Genomic DNA, 15694 nt, shown 5'->3' with positions numbered 1-15694 from the left:
AATCTAACAACCCTCTGGAGCATCTGGAGTCAAGGAAGCCCTCATGGACTCAGAAAGCACTTGGTGAGGATAGGTGCTTCCTTTGGGGAATCCCTAAATAAGGGAGGGAGGTGAAACTGCATTTCCGCCCTCTCAATGGAGCAGCTGCTGGCCTGCAGGGCCTACATAAGCTTCTCCTATTTCCCAAGGGAGACAAATCTGAAGCACTCAGGCAAAGGCAATTTCCCTTCAAAGCTTCCTTTGCTTTGTCTCTCTGGATTGCCTTCTCTTTAAAACCCCAAGATCTACTTACTAATGGAAGGCCCATGTAAGACCTCACAATTGGGGCAGTGGTAGAGGTCAATGTCAGCAGCCTTCTCCTCTTCGACACCAACACAACTAGAAAAGAGAAAATAAGCCAATGTTTGTGGAAATTTTATTTTTCATAAGGTCTAGAACTGTGCTGTTTAATACATAATTAAGTAAAATTTTAAATGCAATTCCTCCATCACCCTAGGAACATTTCAAGTGCTCAGTAGCCACATGTGGTTACCATACTGGGCAGATTATCAAACTGTTTTGTCAACGCAAAAAATTCTATTGCACCACGATGGTCTAAAATAATTACGACAGCTAAAAATGTACAGACAATAAAGCTTCATTAAGACTCAGAATGGTCAAAGCTGGAAGAGACTCTAGAGCAGTGCTGTCTGACAGAAATATAATATGAATCAAATACGTAATTTTAAATGTTCTAATAGCCCCATTAAGAAGGTAAAAAGAAACAAGTGAAATTAATTTTAATAATAATTTTATAATATTTTATTTAACCAGTATATCTAAAATATTATTCCTACATAAAATCAAACATTTAAACTTTATTGCTGCTGCTGCTACTAAGTTGCGTCAGTTGTGTCCGACTCTGTGCAACCCACAGACGTCAGCCCACCAGGCTCCCCCATCCCTGGGATTCTCCAGGCAAGAATACTGGAGTGGTTTGCCATTTCCTTCTCCAGTGCACGAAAGTGGAAAGTGAAAGTGAAGTTGCTCAGTCATGTCTGACTCTTCGTGACCCATGGACTGCAGCCTGCCAGGCTCCTCCATCCATGGGATTTCCCGGGCAAGAGTATTGGAGTGGGCTGCCATTGCCTTCTCCTAAATTTTATTGAGCAATTTATTAAATGAAAAGGAATGAAAACAGTGGTTCCCTCTCAGTGAAGGATTATGGTAACCATTTTTCCTTCCTTATCTGTATTTCCTAATTTTCTACAATGAACATGTATTATTAATTTAATATTATAATATCTGAGAAAGATATAATTTTGAAAATCTGAGTTTACATGTATGTGAGCTAGTAATCTCACAAAATGTAAACCCTTCCTCACCAAAGAAGTCATCAGCAGCCCTCTAAAAATCTTCTGGCTAAGATCTAACTCTTAAAATTTTTGGTCAGCCACACAGAACAGGGAGCATTAAAAATAAGGCAGAGCTCCAACCATTCTGGTTCAAGACCATGCTCATAAACTGACTTCCTGGGATCAGGACGCCACCACCTTCCTCATTGCTAACCCTGTAAATCTGTTGCAGATCAATAAATTGGGGACATTTTATTTCATAAAAGCATTAGTCCATTACAGATTGGAAGTTAAAAAAAAAAATACCCTGGTCCTTCACCTCAGAAAGTCTCAGAAGCACTGTGTTAGAACTTGGTCAGGTCAGGTAGAAGCTATACATTCTCCCAGACCCTTACAACTCAGGGCTGGACTGGGGGTGAACACCCCCTCACTTTTCAGTGAGACTCCGAAATTATCTCTCCTCTATCCTTGTATAAGATCTCCTGCTCTTCTGAGTTTCATATCATTCATCCGTACCTCTTCCCACTCCTCTTCACTGTCAGCTACTCATCTCCCAAACATACCTTTTTCATTCATTGAAGAACCTGCTCACAGATTGCTCTCCATCTCAAGTCCTGCCAACCTCTCACGTGACATAATAAAGGATATAGAGGCCTAACATTCCAGCCTCTTAGCACACTGACCTTTTCATCTTCAGAGATTCCATTCCAATTTCAGCTACCAATTCTCATGGCCATCCCCCCAAACCCTATCAATACTTGCAACTGCTCCACCTCTGGGATACAAAATGCACACATCACTCTCTGACCACAAGGTCATCCATCCAGCTCTCTTTACACCTGTTCTTTGCCCTCAAAATCTCTTGATTCTACTTTTCACCCATTCAACTACTATTGCCTTCACCCTTATTCCCTATCTAGTTTATAGATTCCATCATTCCTCACTTCAACCATTCTCTTACAGATACCCTCAACTCACTTGCCCCACTGCCTTTACATCACTCCCATGTGCAAATCCAAGCCCTGGCTCAATCCACTGAACCACTGGACATGGCTAGAAGAAAAAAAATCATTCAATGGATTGGTGCCACAATAAACTGAGTGTCCAAAATATCTAAGTCATAGAATAACCAACACAACATTGAAGGAGAATAACAATGTTGGAAGACTGATGCTACCTGACTCAAACACTTATTGTAAAGCTACAGTAATCAGGACTTCCCTGGCAGTCCAGCAGTAAAGACTCTGTGCTTCCAATGCAGGGGTAGCAGGTTCAATTCCTGATCAGGGAACTGAGATCCCACATGCTGCATGGTGCAGCAAAATTTTTAAAAAGCTACAATAATCAAGACAGTGTGGCACTGATGGAAGAATAAACAAATCAATAGAACAGGACAGAGTGCCCAGAAATAGATCAATAGAAATAGAGTCAACTGATCTTTGATAAAGGAGCAAAGGTAATACAATGCAGCAAAGACAACCTTTCAACAATTGGTGCCAGAACAACTGGACATGCAAACAAATGAAATTACACACAGACCTTATACTCATCACAAAAAAGAACTCAAAATGGATCACAGACCGAAATACAAAATGCAAAGCTATAAAACTTCTAGAAGATAACACAGGAGAAAATCTAGATAAACTTAAGTTTGGCAATGACTTTTTAGATGTAATACCAAAGGCACAGTCCATGAAAAATGAGAACTGATAAACCAGATTTCATTAAAATTAAAACCCTCTCTGTGAAAGGTAGATAATGAAAAGATAAGCCAAAGACTGACAGTAAATATTTGCAAAGGACATATCTGATAAAGGACTGTTATCCAAAATACACAAAGAACTCTTAAAACTCAACAGTAAGAAAATGAACAACCCGATTAAAAAACGGGCATAAGATCTGAACAAATACCTTACCAAAGAAGATGTACAGATAGCAAATAAGTATATGAAAAGGTGTTCCACTTCATATATCAATAGGACAATACAAATTAAAACAATGAGATATCACTATACACCTATCAGAAAAGCCAAAATTCAGAACACTGACAGCACCAAATGTTGGCAAGGAGGTGGAGCAACAGGAATTCTCATCCTTTGCAGGTGGGAATGCAAAACACAGCCACTTTAGAATACAATTTGGCAGTTTCTTACAAAACCAATTGCACTTTCTGGCATTTACTCAAAGTAATTGAAAACTATATTCACACAAAAATCTGCACACAGATGTTTATGGCCACTTTATTCATAACTGCCAAAATTTGGATGCAACCAAGATATCCTTCAGTAGGTGAATGGATAAACATTCAGACAATTGAATATTATTCAGCACTGAAAAAAAAAGAGCTATCAAGCCATGAATAGATATGAAAGAAACTTTGAAAGAACACCATCAGGCTACATATTATATGATTCCAACTACATGACATTCTGGAAAAGGCAAAGCAATGGGGACAGTAAAAAGATCAGTGGTTGCCAGGGGATGGCAGGAAAAGAGATGAATATGTGAAGCACGTAGAATATTTAGAGCAGTGAAATTATTCTGCTACTAAAATAATGGTGGGTACAAGTCATTATACATTTGCCCACAACCCACAGAATGTATAATACCAAGAGTAAATCTTGATGTAAACTATGGATTTGGGGTATAAATCATGTGTCAACATAGGTTCATCTACTTTAACAAACATACCACTCTGGCGGTGGGAGATGTTGCTAATGGGGGAGGATATGCATGTGCAGGGAGGAGGCAAATGGGTAATCTCTGTACCTTCCACTCAATTTGGCTGAGCCTATTTTTTAAAAAATCTGGGTAATGCTGCCTGATCATTCTCCTATATTTCCTTGCTCAGTTCTCTCCCCCATTATCCACAGTGGCTATTTCAAATCTCTGACCCCACGACCTTCTTCTTTTCTCTCAACAAATGACCTTGCCTCTGACTTCTTAGATAAAATGAAGTAAACAGAGGGGAACTACCTCAACTTCCCACACCAAATCCACCTCCTTCTACACCCTTCTTTTCCTCCTGTCACAACAAAAGAACTCTTTCCTTCTTTGTAGAGTCAGCTTTTCTACCTGGGTCACATTTTTACCTTCTCAGTAAATTATCTCTTCTTTCTGCAATATTTTCAACCTCTCCCTCTCCACCTTCTCCTTCATAATAGAATTTAAACTAGCTCACTAATCTTTACAGATATAAAAAAAACCCTCCCTCCCTCCTGTCTGCCCTTCTCTGTCACTTCAAAGCTAAATATCTTCTTTGTTTAACCTATGCAGCTTCACAATGACTTTTATTTAAATAAATATCAATTATACATTTTATGAAACTCAAAAGGTACAGAAGTGTTATACAGTGAAGTCTCCCTTCTGGGACTTCCCTGAAGGTCCAGTGGTTAAGACTTCATCTTCCAATGCAGGGAGTGAGGGTTCAATCCCTGGTTGGGGAACTAACACCCCACTTGTCTTATGGCCAAAAAAAAAACCAACACCATAAAACAGAAACAACATTCTAACATTGTAACAAATTCAATAAAGATGGCAAAAATGGTCCACATTTAAAAAAATCTTAAAAAAAAGTCTCCCTCCTATTTCTAGCCAACTGGTAGTATCCAGAGACGTTCTACCAGGGCCAAACTGACAAAAAGAATTTTTTCAGGTTGCTGTGTACACTTTCTCACCCATTACTACAATCTGATTTTAGTCTTTTTGTTGTTCAGTAGCTAAGTCATGTCTGACTCTTTGTGCCCATGGACTACAGCATGCCATGCTTCTGTGTCCTTCACTATCTCCCGGAGTTTGCTCAAACTCATGTCCATTGATTCAGTGATAACATCCAACCATCTCATCCTGTCGTCCCCTTCTCTTGCCATCAGTCTTTCCCAGCATCAGGGTCTTTTCCAATGAGTCAGCTCTCTGCATCAGGTGGCAAAAGTATTGGAGCTTCAGCTTCAGCAACAATTGTTCCAATGAATATTCAGGGTTGATTTCCTTTAGCATTGACTGATTTGATCTCCCTGCTGTCCAAGGGACTCTCAAAGAGTTTCTCCAGCACCACAGTTCAAAAGCAAAAACAGACCTCACTGATATCTTAACCTCCTTATTGACACATGCAATAAGTACTTCTCTCCTTTATCTCACTTGACCTAGCAGCATTACCACAGTACTGACCCTGTGCTCTCTTTACTCGACTTCCATAATACCCCATTTGCCTGGGGTCCATTCCTCAAACTAACATTTCATGAGCATCTGCCAGGCCTGGTCTTGTTGCTGAAGGGACAAAGACACAGAACAAAGCATACAAAAATCCCTGCCCTTAAGAAGCTGACATTCTTTTTTTATGGACATGAGTCTGAGTAAACTCCAGGAGTTGGTGATGGACAGGGAGGCCGTGCTGCAGTCCATGGGGTTGCAAACAGTGGGACACGACTGAGCGACTGAACTGAACTGAAGGTCCAAAAGTGTTATATGGTGAAAGAATTTTGCAAATTTTTTGATTTTGGCCCTTAACCCAAAATTCACTAACTTTTTTGACTAGCTTGATAAAATTTTCAGCAGCGGTATATAGATTGGTACATTTTTTTTGTTTTTTTTAATAAATTTATTCATTCTAATTGGAGGCTAATTACTTTACAATACTGTAGTGGTTTTGCCATACATTGACATGAATCCACCCCAGGTGTACATGAGTTCCCCATCCTGAACCCCTCTCCCACCTCCCTCCCCATCCCATTCCTTTGGGTCATCCCAGTGCACCAGCCCCAAACACCCTGTCCCAGGCATTGAACCTGGACTGGCAATCTGTTTCACATATGATAATATACATGTTTCAATGCCATTCTCCCAAATCATCCCACCCTCACCCTCTCCCACAGAGTCCAAAAGACTATTCTATACATCTGTGTCTCTTTTGCTGTCTCGCATATAGGGTTATTGTTACTAACTTTCTAAATTCCATATATATGTGTTAGTATACTGTATTGATGTTTTTCTTTCTGGCTTACTTCACTCTGTATAATAGGCTCCAGTTTCATCTACCTCATTAGAACTGATTCAAATGTATTCTTTTAGAAGCCGATATTCTAATGGTTGACCAGACAAGAAACAAAGTAACTCAATGTATCAGTGAAACATACTGTGCCTTAGATAGTAAGAGGAGCTAAGTAGAAAAATAAAGCAGAAAGGGAGTATGTATGCATGTGTATGCAAGTATACAGACACACACAGTGGGGTAGGGGGCGGCAAGAGGAATGACAGTGGTGCTGGAATTTTAGGTAGGGCAGCCAGGGAAGGACTCACTGACAAAACAACTTTTGAATTGTTGTTTTGACCTGAAGGAAGTAAAGGAGCAAGCCATATGTATATGAGAGAAGAGCATCTCAATTAGAACAAGTACAAAGGCCCTGTGGTAGGAGTCTGCCTAGATTATAAGGAAACAGAGAGGAGAAGAGTGCAAGGGGGACAATAACAAGTTGGAAAGGCTCATGCAATGGGGTCCTATAGGCCATCATAAAGAACTTTGGCTTTTCCTGAGTGAAGAACTGGGTGAAATCCACCAGAGGATTATGAGCAGGGATGTGATGTGATCTTAATTACATCTCTGGCTGCTCCTTCTGTTTCTCAGTGCACTCTTTTTCTCCTGCCCCCTTCTTAAATGTTGACATTTCTTAGGTCCTCTTGCCTGGGCACCCTTTTCTCATTTTTCCTCGTTGGTTTCACTCACTCCCTGGGCTCCATGTGCCCTCTATGTACCTACAACTGCAAGCCAGATCTCTCTGGTGAGTTTCAGACCACTCCCTCGAAATGTCTCCTGGATATTTCTACTGGATAGCCCACTTACATAGCACTTCAAATTAACATGTCCAAATTCAACTTGTTTCCCTGCCTGTCCCCTAAACCTACCTCTAAACTGTCACTATTAGCTTACCAGGTGTTTAAGTCAGAAACTTGGCAGCCACTAATGACGTGCCTCTCATCTTTCTCCCTCCACTATACCCTTAGTAGATATTCAAGCTCATGATGTTAGACTTTCAGGCAAGATTGCCTGGGTTTGCATCCTAGCTAGTGCTTGTGCTCAGTGTGACTGCTCAGTTGTGTCCAACTCTTTGCAACCTCATGGACTGTAGCCCACCAGCCTCCTCTGTCCACAGGATTTCCCAGGCAAGAATACTGGAGTAGATTGTCATTTCCTTCTCCAGGGGATCTTCCCAACCCAGGGACTGAACCCAGGTCTCCTGCATTGGCAGTTAGATTCTTTACCGCTGAGCAACCAGGGAAGCCCACATCCTAGCTAGACCTTCCCCTTAACTAGCTGTGAGATCTTAGACAAGTTAACATCTCTATGCCTCAGTTTCCTAGTCAGTAAGATGGGGATAAAAACTGTTTTGTGTATCATAAAGTTTCTCTCAAAAGTAAAGGAGTTAATTTATATAGTGTTTAGAACAGTGCCTGGTACAGACCAAGTGCTCTGTAAATGATCTATTATCATCCAAGTTATCACCATATCCTAATTGGCTATCAGTTGCCCTTATACTAGTGTCCTGTCCACTAGCTAGTCCTTCTGTCATCCTCACAGTCCCTGCCCTAATTCATGCCACTATTATCTCTAACTGGGATTATTGTCCTGCCTTCCTAACTGGGCTCCTGGCCTCTATTCTGTCCTCACCCAAATGACCAGCCACACTACAGCCCAAAGTGATCATTTTTAAACGCAAATTTGATCCTGTCAACCCTTCTCAAACCCATCACATGCTTTCTATTTTTGTTAAGGTAAAGTATAAACTTATCATGGCCTAAAAGGTCCCACCATTTGCCCTTCACACACAGCATCAGCTATATATAATTTGTGGGGCTAGTGCAAATGAAAATCAGGGCCTCCCTGCTGACAAAAGAACAAAGCTTTTTCCTCTCTTCCATAATCTCTCTCTCAAACTTGTCATGGGGCTTTTTATTTGCTAATTCCTGTCATGTTCCCTTGGGCATGGGACTATTCAAGGGACAAGCACAGGCCCTCACAGGCACTCAGCGTGCAGGACCCATGTACCTGACCATGACTCTGCAGGAACTGCACCCAAGCCTGGTGATACAGGCAGCCAGCTGAGAATCTGTTCAGGGAGGCAGGGAAGCAGCAAGAAGTAGGACCACAGATGAGCTAAAACTCCAGGTCTCCAGGACAAACTACACTGTCCCATTGAACTTCACATACAAAACAAAAATTCAAAGGTAAAATTATTAAGAATTTCAAGACAACAACCACATAGCATTAAACCTCAAGCACGGGCATGGGGCCCCCTTTCAAATATGAGGCTGTATGTGACTACAGTTGTCACATGTGCCATGAAGCCAGCCTTACTCTAAAAACCCAGCTCAACTCTCAGTGCCAAGCTCTTTCTGGTCTCTGGCACTCACCACACATGGCTCCTTGTGCCCAAAACATTCCTTCCCTTTCTCTTCCCTACTCCCATGCCACCCAACCCCCACCAACTATCCTTATTTCAGCACTCACCCTACAGACTTGCAATTGCCCATTTACTTGCTATCTGCCTCTACTACATACAACAGACAGCGTCTCTTGTTCACCCCAAGTCCTCACCTTATCCATCTCCCAAGTCAGCTTATTATTCAATCCAATTCACTGGGCTAGATAACATCTCACATCAGGCTTCTGGCTGCACTGTCTCAATAATTATCACCTGGACCAAGGTTCCTAAATGCTGTTTTGCTTCCCTAGTGAGGAGGACAATTATCACAGCACCAGGTCTCAAGATTCAGTTCAGTTCAGTTCAGTTCTGAACACCAGGTCTCAAGATTAAGATGAGTTATTCCCAACATGTAAAACAGAGTTTGGCACAAGGGAGGTACTCAGTATTTGGATGTAAGTTGGTGCACAAATTCAATAAACATTGATTGAAAATAGCTACTGCCCTCATGGACTGGACATTCTAGAGGGGGAGACAGGTGGTGAAAAATAGTTTCATAAGTGCTATAAAATAAATAAAGCAGGGTAAGGGGATGGTGAGTGAATCTGAAGTCTTCATAAAAGGAATTGAGGAGATAAGTGAGCTATGAATATATTATCACCCATATATTATCACATTTAATCTCCACAACAAACCAGGGCATCTGTACAGTATTCAGAAGCACAGAGTTTAAAAGTACAAACTTGGGAGCAAAACTGCCTGGGTTTAAATCTCACCTCTGCCACTTACTAATTGTGTGAACTTACGCAGTTTACTTAACCTTGCTGTGCCTCAGCATCTAAAAAATGAGAATATTAATAGTACCCCACCTCATAGGGTTGTTAGGCTTAAATGAGCTCAAGTAGGTAAAGAAACTGAGAATAGCTGGCACATCATTATTAATATTATTCTAACTTAACAGATGAGAAATCTGAGTGACTAAGTAACTTGTTGGTCATTACAAAACTAATAAAAGAGCAGGATAAAAATCTGGATCTGTTTGACTCCACTATACCATTACAATATATAATCAGAATATAATGTAGGGTTATTAGTAGAGTACAAGTGCTGTTGCTGCTGCTGCTAAGTCACGTCAGTCGTGTCCGACTCTGTAAGACCCCATAGACAGCAGACCACCAGGCTCCACCGTCCCTGGGATTCTCCAGGCAAGAACACTGGAGTGGGTTGCCATTTCCTTCTCCAATAGAGTACAAGTGCTATGAGAATACAAAAGTGGGCATTTAACCCTTCCAGGGTTTGGAACTAAGATGGGGACTAAGGGCTGGAGAAACTTAAGAGGTAACAAGATTGCTCAGGATCCTATCTAGCTTCTTATGTGCTCAAGCTCTGCTCTCTGAGGATATCCAAAAAGCCAAGAGCTGTCACCACCTATGCCTGGAAAAACTATCTTCTTTCATCAATAAAGAGGAAAAAGAACATATTTTACTTTTCTTCATTATTCAAAAACTATCAGAAAATCCAAGTCAAATTCTGGTTCCTGCAACAATCTTGATCAGGCCAAGCACAATCTATAAAAACAGGGATGACCCATCCCTAGATGCTAAGGCACCCACCATTCATACCAATTCCCCCTGCCTCCAAGCACATAGAACTGGAGGAGTGCGAAGAACACTGAGCAAGTTTCAGTGTACCAGGGAAGTTTCTTTTCTGGTCTACCCAGTCTCTGGAACATAATTCTACCAATAACAGGTTTCACTAAATTCTGGATGCACCAAAATAACTATTCTATATGCACTGGCACGCACACAAACAAGGTGTCACCTCTATCTCCCCCAAAAACCCAAGCAAACAAAAAATCCTCTTGTGACCCCTTCTGTTATTGCCTTATTACTCTGTTCCCCTGTATACCAAAGCCCTTCAAAACAAAAACTTGAGTCTTTTCACACAGCAAATCCTGTATCAATATATACTCAAAATCTAATCACTTCTCATCACCACTGACTCTGGTCCAAATCACCATTACCTAATTAGATGAGTGTTTTCTCAAATATTAGGGCACATCAGAAATACCTGGAAAACTTGTTAAGACCGATTCCTAGGTCTATCTCCAGAGATCCTGATTTAATAGATCTGGGGTGGGGCCCAGAAATGTGCATTTCTAACGGGGGCTTCCCTGGTGGCTCAGAGGTTAAAGCGTCTGCCTCCAATGCGGGAGACCCGGGTTCGATCCTGGGTCGGGAAGATCCCCTGGAGAAGGAAACGGTAACCCACTCCAGTATTCTTGCCTGGAGAATCCCATGGACGGAGAAGCCTGGTAGGGTACAGTCCACAGGGTCGCAAAGAGTCGGACACGACTGAGCGACGGAACGGAACGGAACCAGACCCCAGGTAATGCTGATGCTGCTGGTCCAAGGACCACACTTTAAGAAACAATGATCTACAGTGATCCCAAAACTCTTCCTGCTTCATCTCATATTCCTCATCTTGAGTCTGTCCTCACAACAGCCAAAGCCTAAACCAGATCACAACTCTCCTTTGCTCAAAATTTTTCTGTGGTTCCCATCCCACTTGGCATGAAAACAACTTAACAACGGGTCATAGGGCCCTATACCTGTGGTTCTCAAACTTGAGTGTGCATCAGAATCACCTGGAAGGTTTGTTAAAACATAGCTTCCTGGAGTCGACCCCCAGTTTCTGATTTGGTATGTCTGGGGTAGGACAATGGACTTTGCCTAACCAGTTCCCAGGTGATGCTGATCCTGCTGGGTCCTACTTGGAGAACCATTGATCTACATGATTTATGCCCCCACCCCCACTCCCAGCCCCTATCATCAGCTTCTACTATTCTCTCCTCACTCTGTCTAGTAACACTGGCTTCTTTGCTATAATTGGAATGGTAACATGCCAGGCATGCTCCCCACTCAGGTCCCTTATTTCCTCTACCTGGAAACCTCTTCCCTAACTTCCCTCCCTCACTTTCCTTCAGGACTCTGCTCAAGCGTCACCCATATAATCACCCTGTACACCAATAAAATAACTATACCTCCAGCCCTGGAGATGGCACTCCTTTTCACCTTGCTTTACATTTCTCTACAGCACTATCACTTAACACACTATATGAAAGTGAAGTGAAAATGTTAGTTGTTCAGTTGTGTCTAACTGTTTGCAACCCCAAGGACTGTAGCCCTCCAGGTTCCTCTGTCCATGGAATTCTCTAGGCAAGAATACTGGAGTGGGTAGCCATTCCCTTCTCCAGGGGATCTTCTCGATCCAGGGATCAAACTTAGGTCTCCTGCACTGCAGGCAGATTCTTTAGTGTATGAGCCACCAGGGAAGCCAAACACACTATATATTTTCCTGTAAGCTTACTGTCTCATGTTCACTGCTGTATCCACTCTCCCAGTGTCTAGAAAATACCATAGCACACACCTACTGAATAAGTCAGTCCACAAGTGAGTGAATAAATGAATGAATTCATCTTGTTTTCTAACATGAAATAATCTAGAGGTCACAGCCCTGTGTGTCATTCATCTCTATCTCCTACAGCTCTTAGCTCACTCCTTGCTGCTGCTAAATCACTTTAGTCGTGTCCGACTCTGTGTGACCCTATAGACGGAAGCCCACGAGGCTCCCCCGTCCCTGGGATTCTCCAGGCAAGAACACTGGAGTGGGTTGCCATTTCCTTCTCCAATGTGTGAAAGTGAAAAGTGAAAGTGAAGTCGCTCAGTCGTGTCCGACCCTTAGCGACCCCACGGACTGCAGCCTACCAGGCTCCTCCATCCATGGGATTTTCCAGGCAAGAGTACTGGAGTGGCTTGCCATTGCCTTCTCCGGGTCACTCCTTAGCAAAGAGTAAATACTCAAGAAATATTTATTGAATGAATATTCTAGGTGACAGCCAGAACTGGGTATGTACCATGTGCTAGGACTGTGCTAGGTGCTTTACAGAGATTATATTACTAATCTTCATAATAACCAATGAAATATAGATTCTTTCTGTTTTAAAGCTAAGACAGCATGCCCAAAACTAATACAATTATTGTGAAATCTATACTTCAATTAAAAAAATTTTTTTAAATATATGAGTAAAGCTGAGAAAGCAGACACTTAGAGGGGTGAAATGGCCTACCCAAAGAAATGGAGCTAGTAAAAGGAAAAGTTAGGATTCCAGGCCAGTTTTTCATCACTATTCCTCTATTACCAAAAGCAGATGTTCATTTAGTTCCCATAATTCATTCCTGGGCATCATGCCTATGAGGTCTTCTGGTCTGAATTTTTATAACTCCTCTTGGATACTGACTACCCATCTGTTGGTACATATTTGCCATCCCAAATTTCTCCTAGGTGAGTTGGGGCAATAATTATGCTACCCCACTGGTGAAGGAATGGCTCTGAATTTGGATTCTGGTGGTTACACGAATTTACAAGTATGATAAAATGAATAGAACTAAATACACATATACACAAATGAGTATGTGTAAAACTGGTGAAATTGGAATAAGACTGGTGGGTTGCACCACTGGAATGTAAAGGACTAAGGCTGAGACTTCCCTGGTGGCTCAGACAGTAAAGCGTCTCCCTATAATGAGGGAGACCCAGGTTCTATCCCTGGGTCAGGAAGATGCTCTGGAGAAGGAAATAGCAACCTACTCCAGTACTCTTGCCTGGAAAATCTCACAGAGGGAGGAGAGTGGTAGGCTACAGTCCAGGGGGTCACAAAGAGTCAGATACGACTGAGTGACTTCACTTTCACTTTTCATGAATCTATAATTATTAAAAAATAAAATTTATTTTAAAAAATATGCCACTCCAAAGACAACCTATGAGCCCTGACAGAGCAGGCTGTCTTTCTGATCCTTCTAATTTCACATCCTACAAGACTTTCTCTAGACCAGGGATTCAGCAGCTCATATACTGCATCGAGTAAACTCTGAATATGAATGCTAAGCCTTCTCTTTCCTTTGCTACACACTCTGAAAGCTGTGGGTTACCCTTCTGCTGCTTTAAAGAGGGTGGTATCCACTTTAACTTGATTTCATTTGGAACAAAAATGTGGAGTGTGTGTGAGCTTATAAGCCTGATTTTCTCTATCTCCCACTTGAAAATGGTTTAACCTAACAGTGCCTTATACTATCTACAGTATTATATCCTATTGCAAGAGTCCAAGGGACCCAAGTTTGACTTGTGGTTGAACAACTAACTGGCTGTGTAGCTTTGAGCAAGGTATTTAACCTCATGAGAGAAAATAACAATTCAAAAGAGCTATTTGAAAGATTAATTGGTCACTTTTAGTTCAGGAATAATGGAGTAAATGCACTTCTCCCTATTACTCTCACTAAGTACAGCTAAAAATCTTGGACATTAAGAAAAATAAAAGGTAAAATGACTCTGAAAAATGGAGAGAAGGCAGCCTGACCAGATGACAGCAGGACTTGAGGTAGTGAGTGCCAAAAGACAGCAAGTGGGGGAACCTGGACTTCTACCTGGCAGTAAAGAGTAGTACCTACCCCTTACCCTGACAATGAAGTGCAGTGTCTGAAGAAGTCTGCAAAAACATAAGATATCATAATATCCAGAGTCTCATAACATGATACCTAAAATATTCAGGATATAATGAAAATAATGACTCAGCTTATAAAGAACAAGAAAAATCACAACTTGAATGAACAAAAAAAATCAGTTATCTCACTAATGAGATGACACAGATGCTGGAATTACCTGACGGATTTTAAAGAAGCAACCACAAAAATGCTTCAATAACAATTACAAACATGCCAGAAACAAACGAATAAATAAAAAGTATAAGCAAAAACTACAATCTCTTCAAAGAAATAGAAGATATAGAAAAGAACCAATGACACTTTTAGAAAAAACTGTTGTTGCTTAAGTCACTAAGTCATGTCTGACACTTTTGAGACTCCATGGACTGTAGCCCACCAGCTCCTCTGTCCATGGGATTTCCCAGGCAAGAATACTAGAGTGGGTTGCCATTTCCTTCTCCATGGGAATATTCCCAACTGAGATCAAATCTGCGTCTCCTGTATTGGCAGGCAGATTCTTTACCACAGAGCCACCAAGGAAGCCCTTAGAAAAAATTAAAGCAACTTAAATGAAAACTCACTGCATGGGCTCAACAGCAGAATGTAGACAATAGAGGGGAAAAAATAGTAAACCTAAAGACAGAACAACAGAAACTATCCAATCTGAACAACAGAAAGAAAACAGATTGAACTATGAACAACTGTAAGTAAAAAAATTGGACAACCTAGAAGAAATAGATTAATTCTTAGAAACACACAACCTGACAATACTGCATCAGGAAGAAATAGAAAATTTGAAGAGACTAATAAGGAGATGGAATCAGTAATAAATAAAAAAAATTTCCCAAAGAGAAGAGAAGCCCAGGACCAGATGGCTTCTTCATTGGTAAATTTTATCAAACATTTAAAGAATTATCAACAATTTTTCTCAAACTCTTTCTAAAAAATCAAAGAGACGGGAACACTCCAGAACTCATTTTATGAGGCCAGGATCACCCTGATACCAAACACAGACAAGAACACTACATGAAAAAAAAACTAAGGTAAATATCCCTGATGAATACACATGGAAACATTCTCAATAAAATACTAGCAAACCGAATTCAGCAGCAAACTAAAGGGAACATTTCCCAGGATCAAATGGGATTTATCCTTGAAACACAAAGCTGGTTCAACATAAACAAATTAATAAAGGTGATATATCACATTAATAGAATGAAAGAAAAAAGTGATCTCAAAAGAAGATACAGAAATATTTAACAAAATTCAACACTGATTTATAAACACTCAGTGGGGTATAGAAGAAATGTACTTCAACATAATAAAGGCCATATAAGATAAGCCCACAGCTAACATCAGACTCAATGGTATATGGTTAAAAGCTTTTCCTCTAAGATCAGGAACA

General features: G+C 41.0%; 1 protein-coding gene across 8 annotated transcripts in view; it reads right to left on the bottom strand.

Moving 5' to 3' along the window:
• The window catches only part of PHF8 (PHD finger protein 8), a 105868-nt gene that overhangs the window by 63840 nt on the left and 26334 nt on the right, over positions 1-15694 (bottom strand). For all 8 annotated transcript variants that reach the window (XM_088834139.1, XM_055438066.2, XM_055438067.2 and 5 more), the window contains exon 3: positions 293-378. In XM_088834139.1, coding sequence (XP_088690265.1) covers positions 293-378 — 86 coding nt within the window. The remainder of the gene's footprint in view (positions 1-292; positions 379-15694) is intronic.

This window comes from Moschus berezovskii, chromosome X (genome assembly GCF_049115385.1).
Source record: "Moschus berezovskii isolate FMDL1 chromosome X, NW_MosBer_1.0, whole genome shotgun sequence".
Lineage (NCBI taxonomy): Eukaryota > Metazoa > Chordata > Mammalia > Artiodactyla > Moschidae > Moschus > Moschus berezovskii.
Note: the sequence above shows the minus strand (reverse complement) of the source record. Positions and strands in the feature narration are given on the sequence as shown.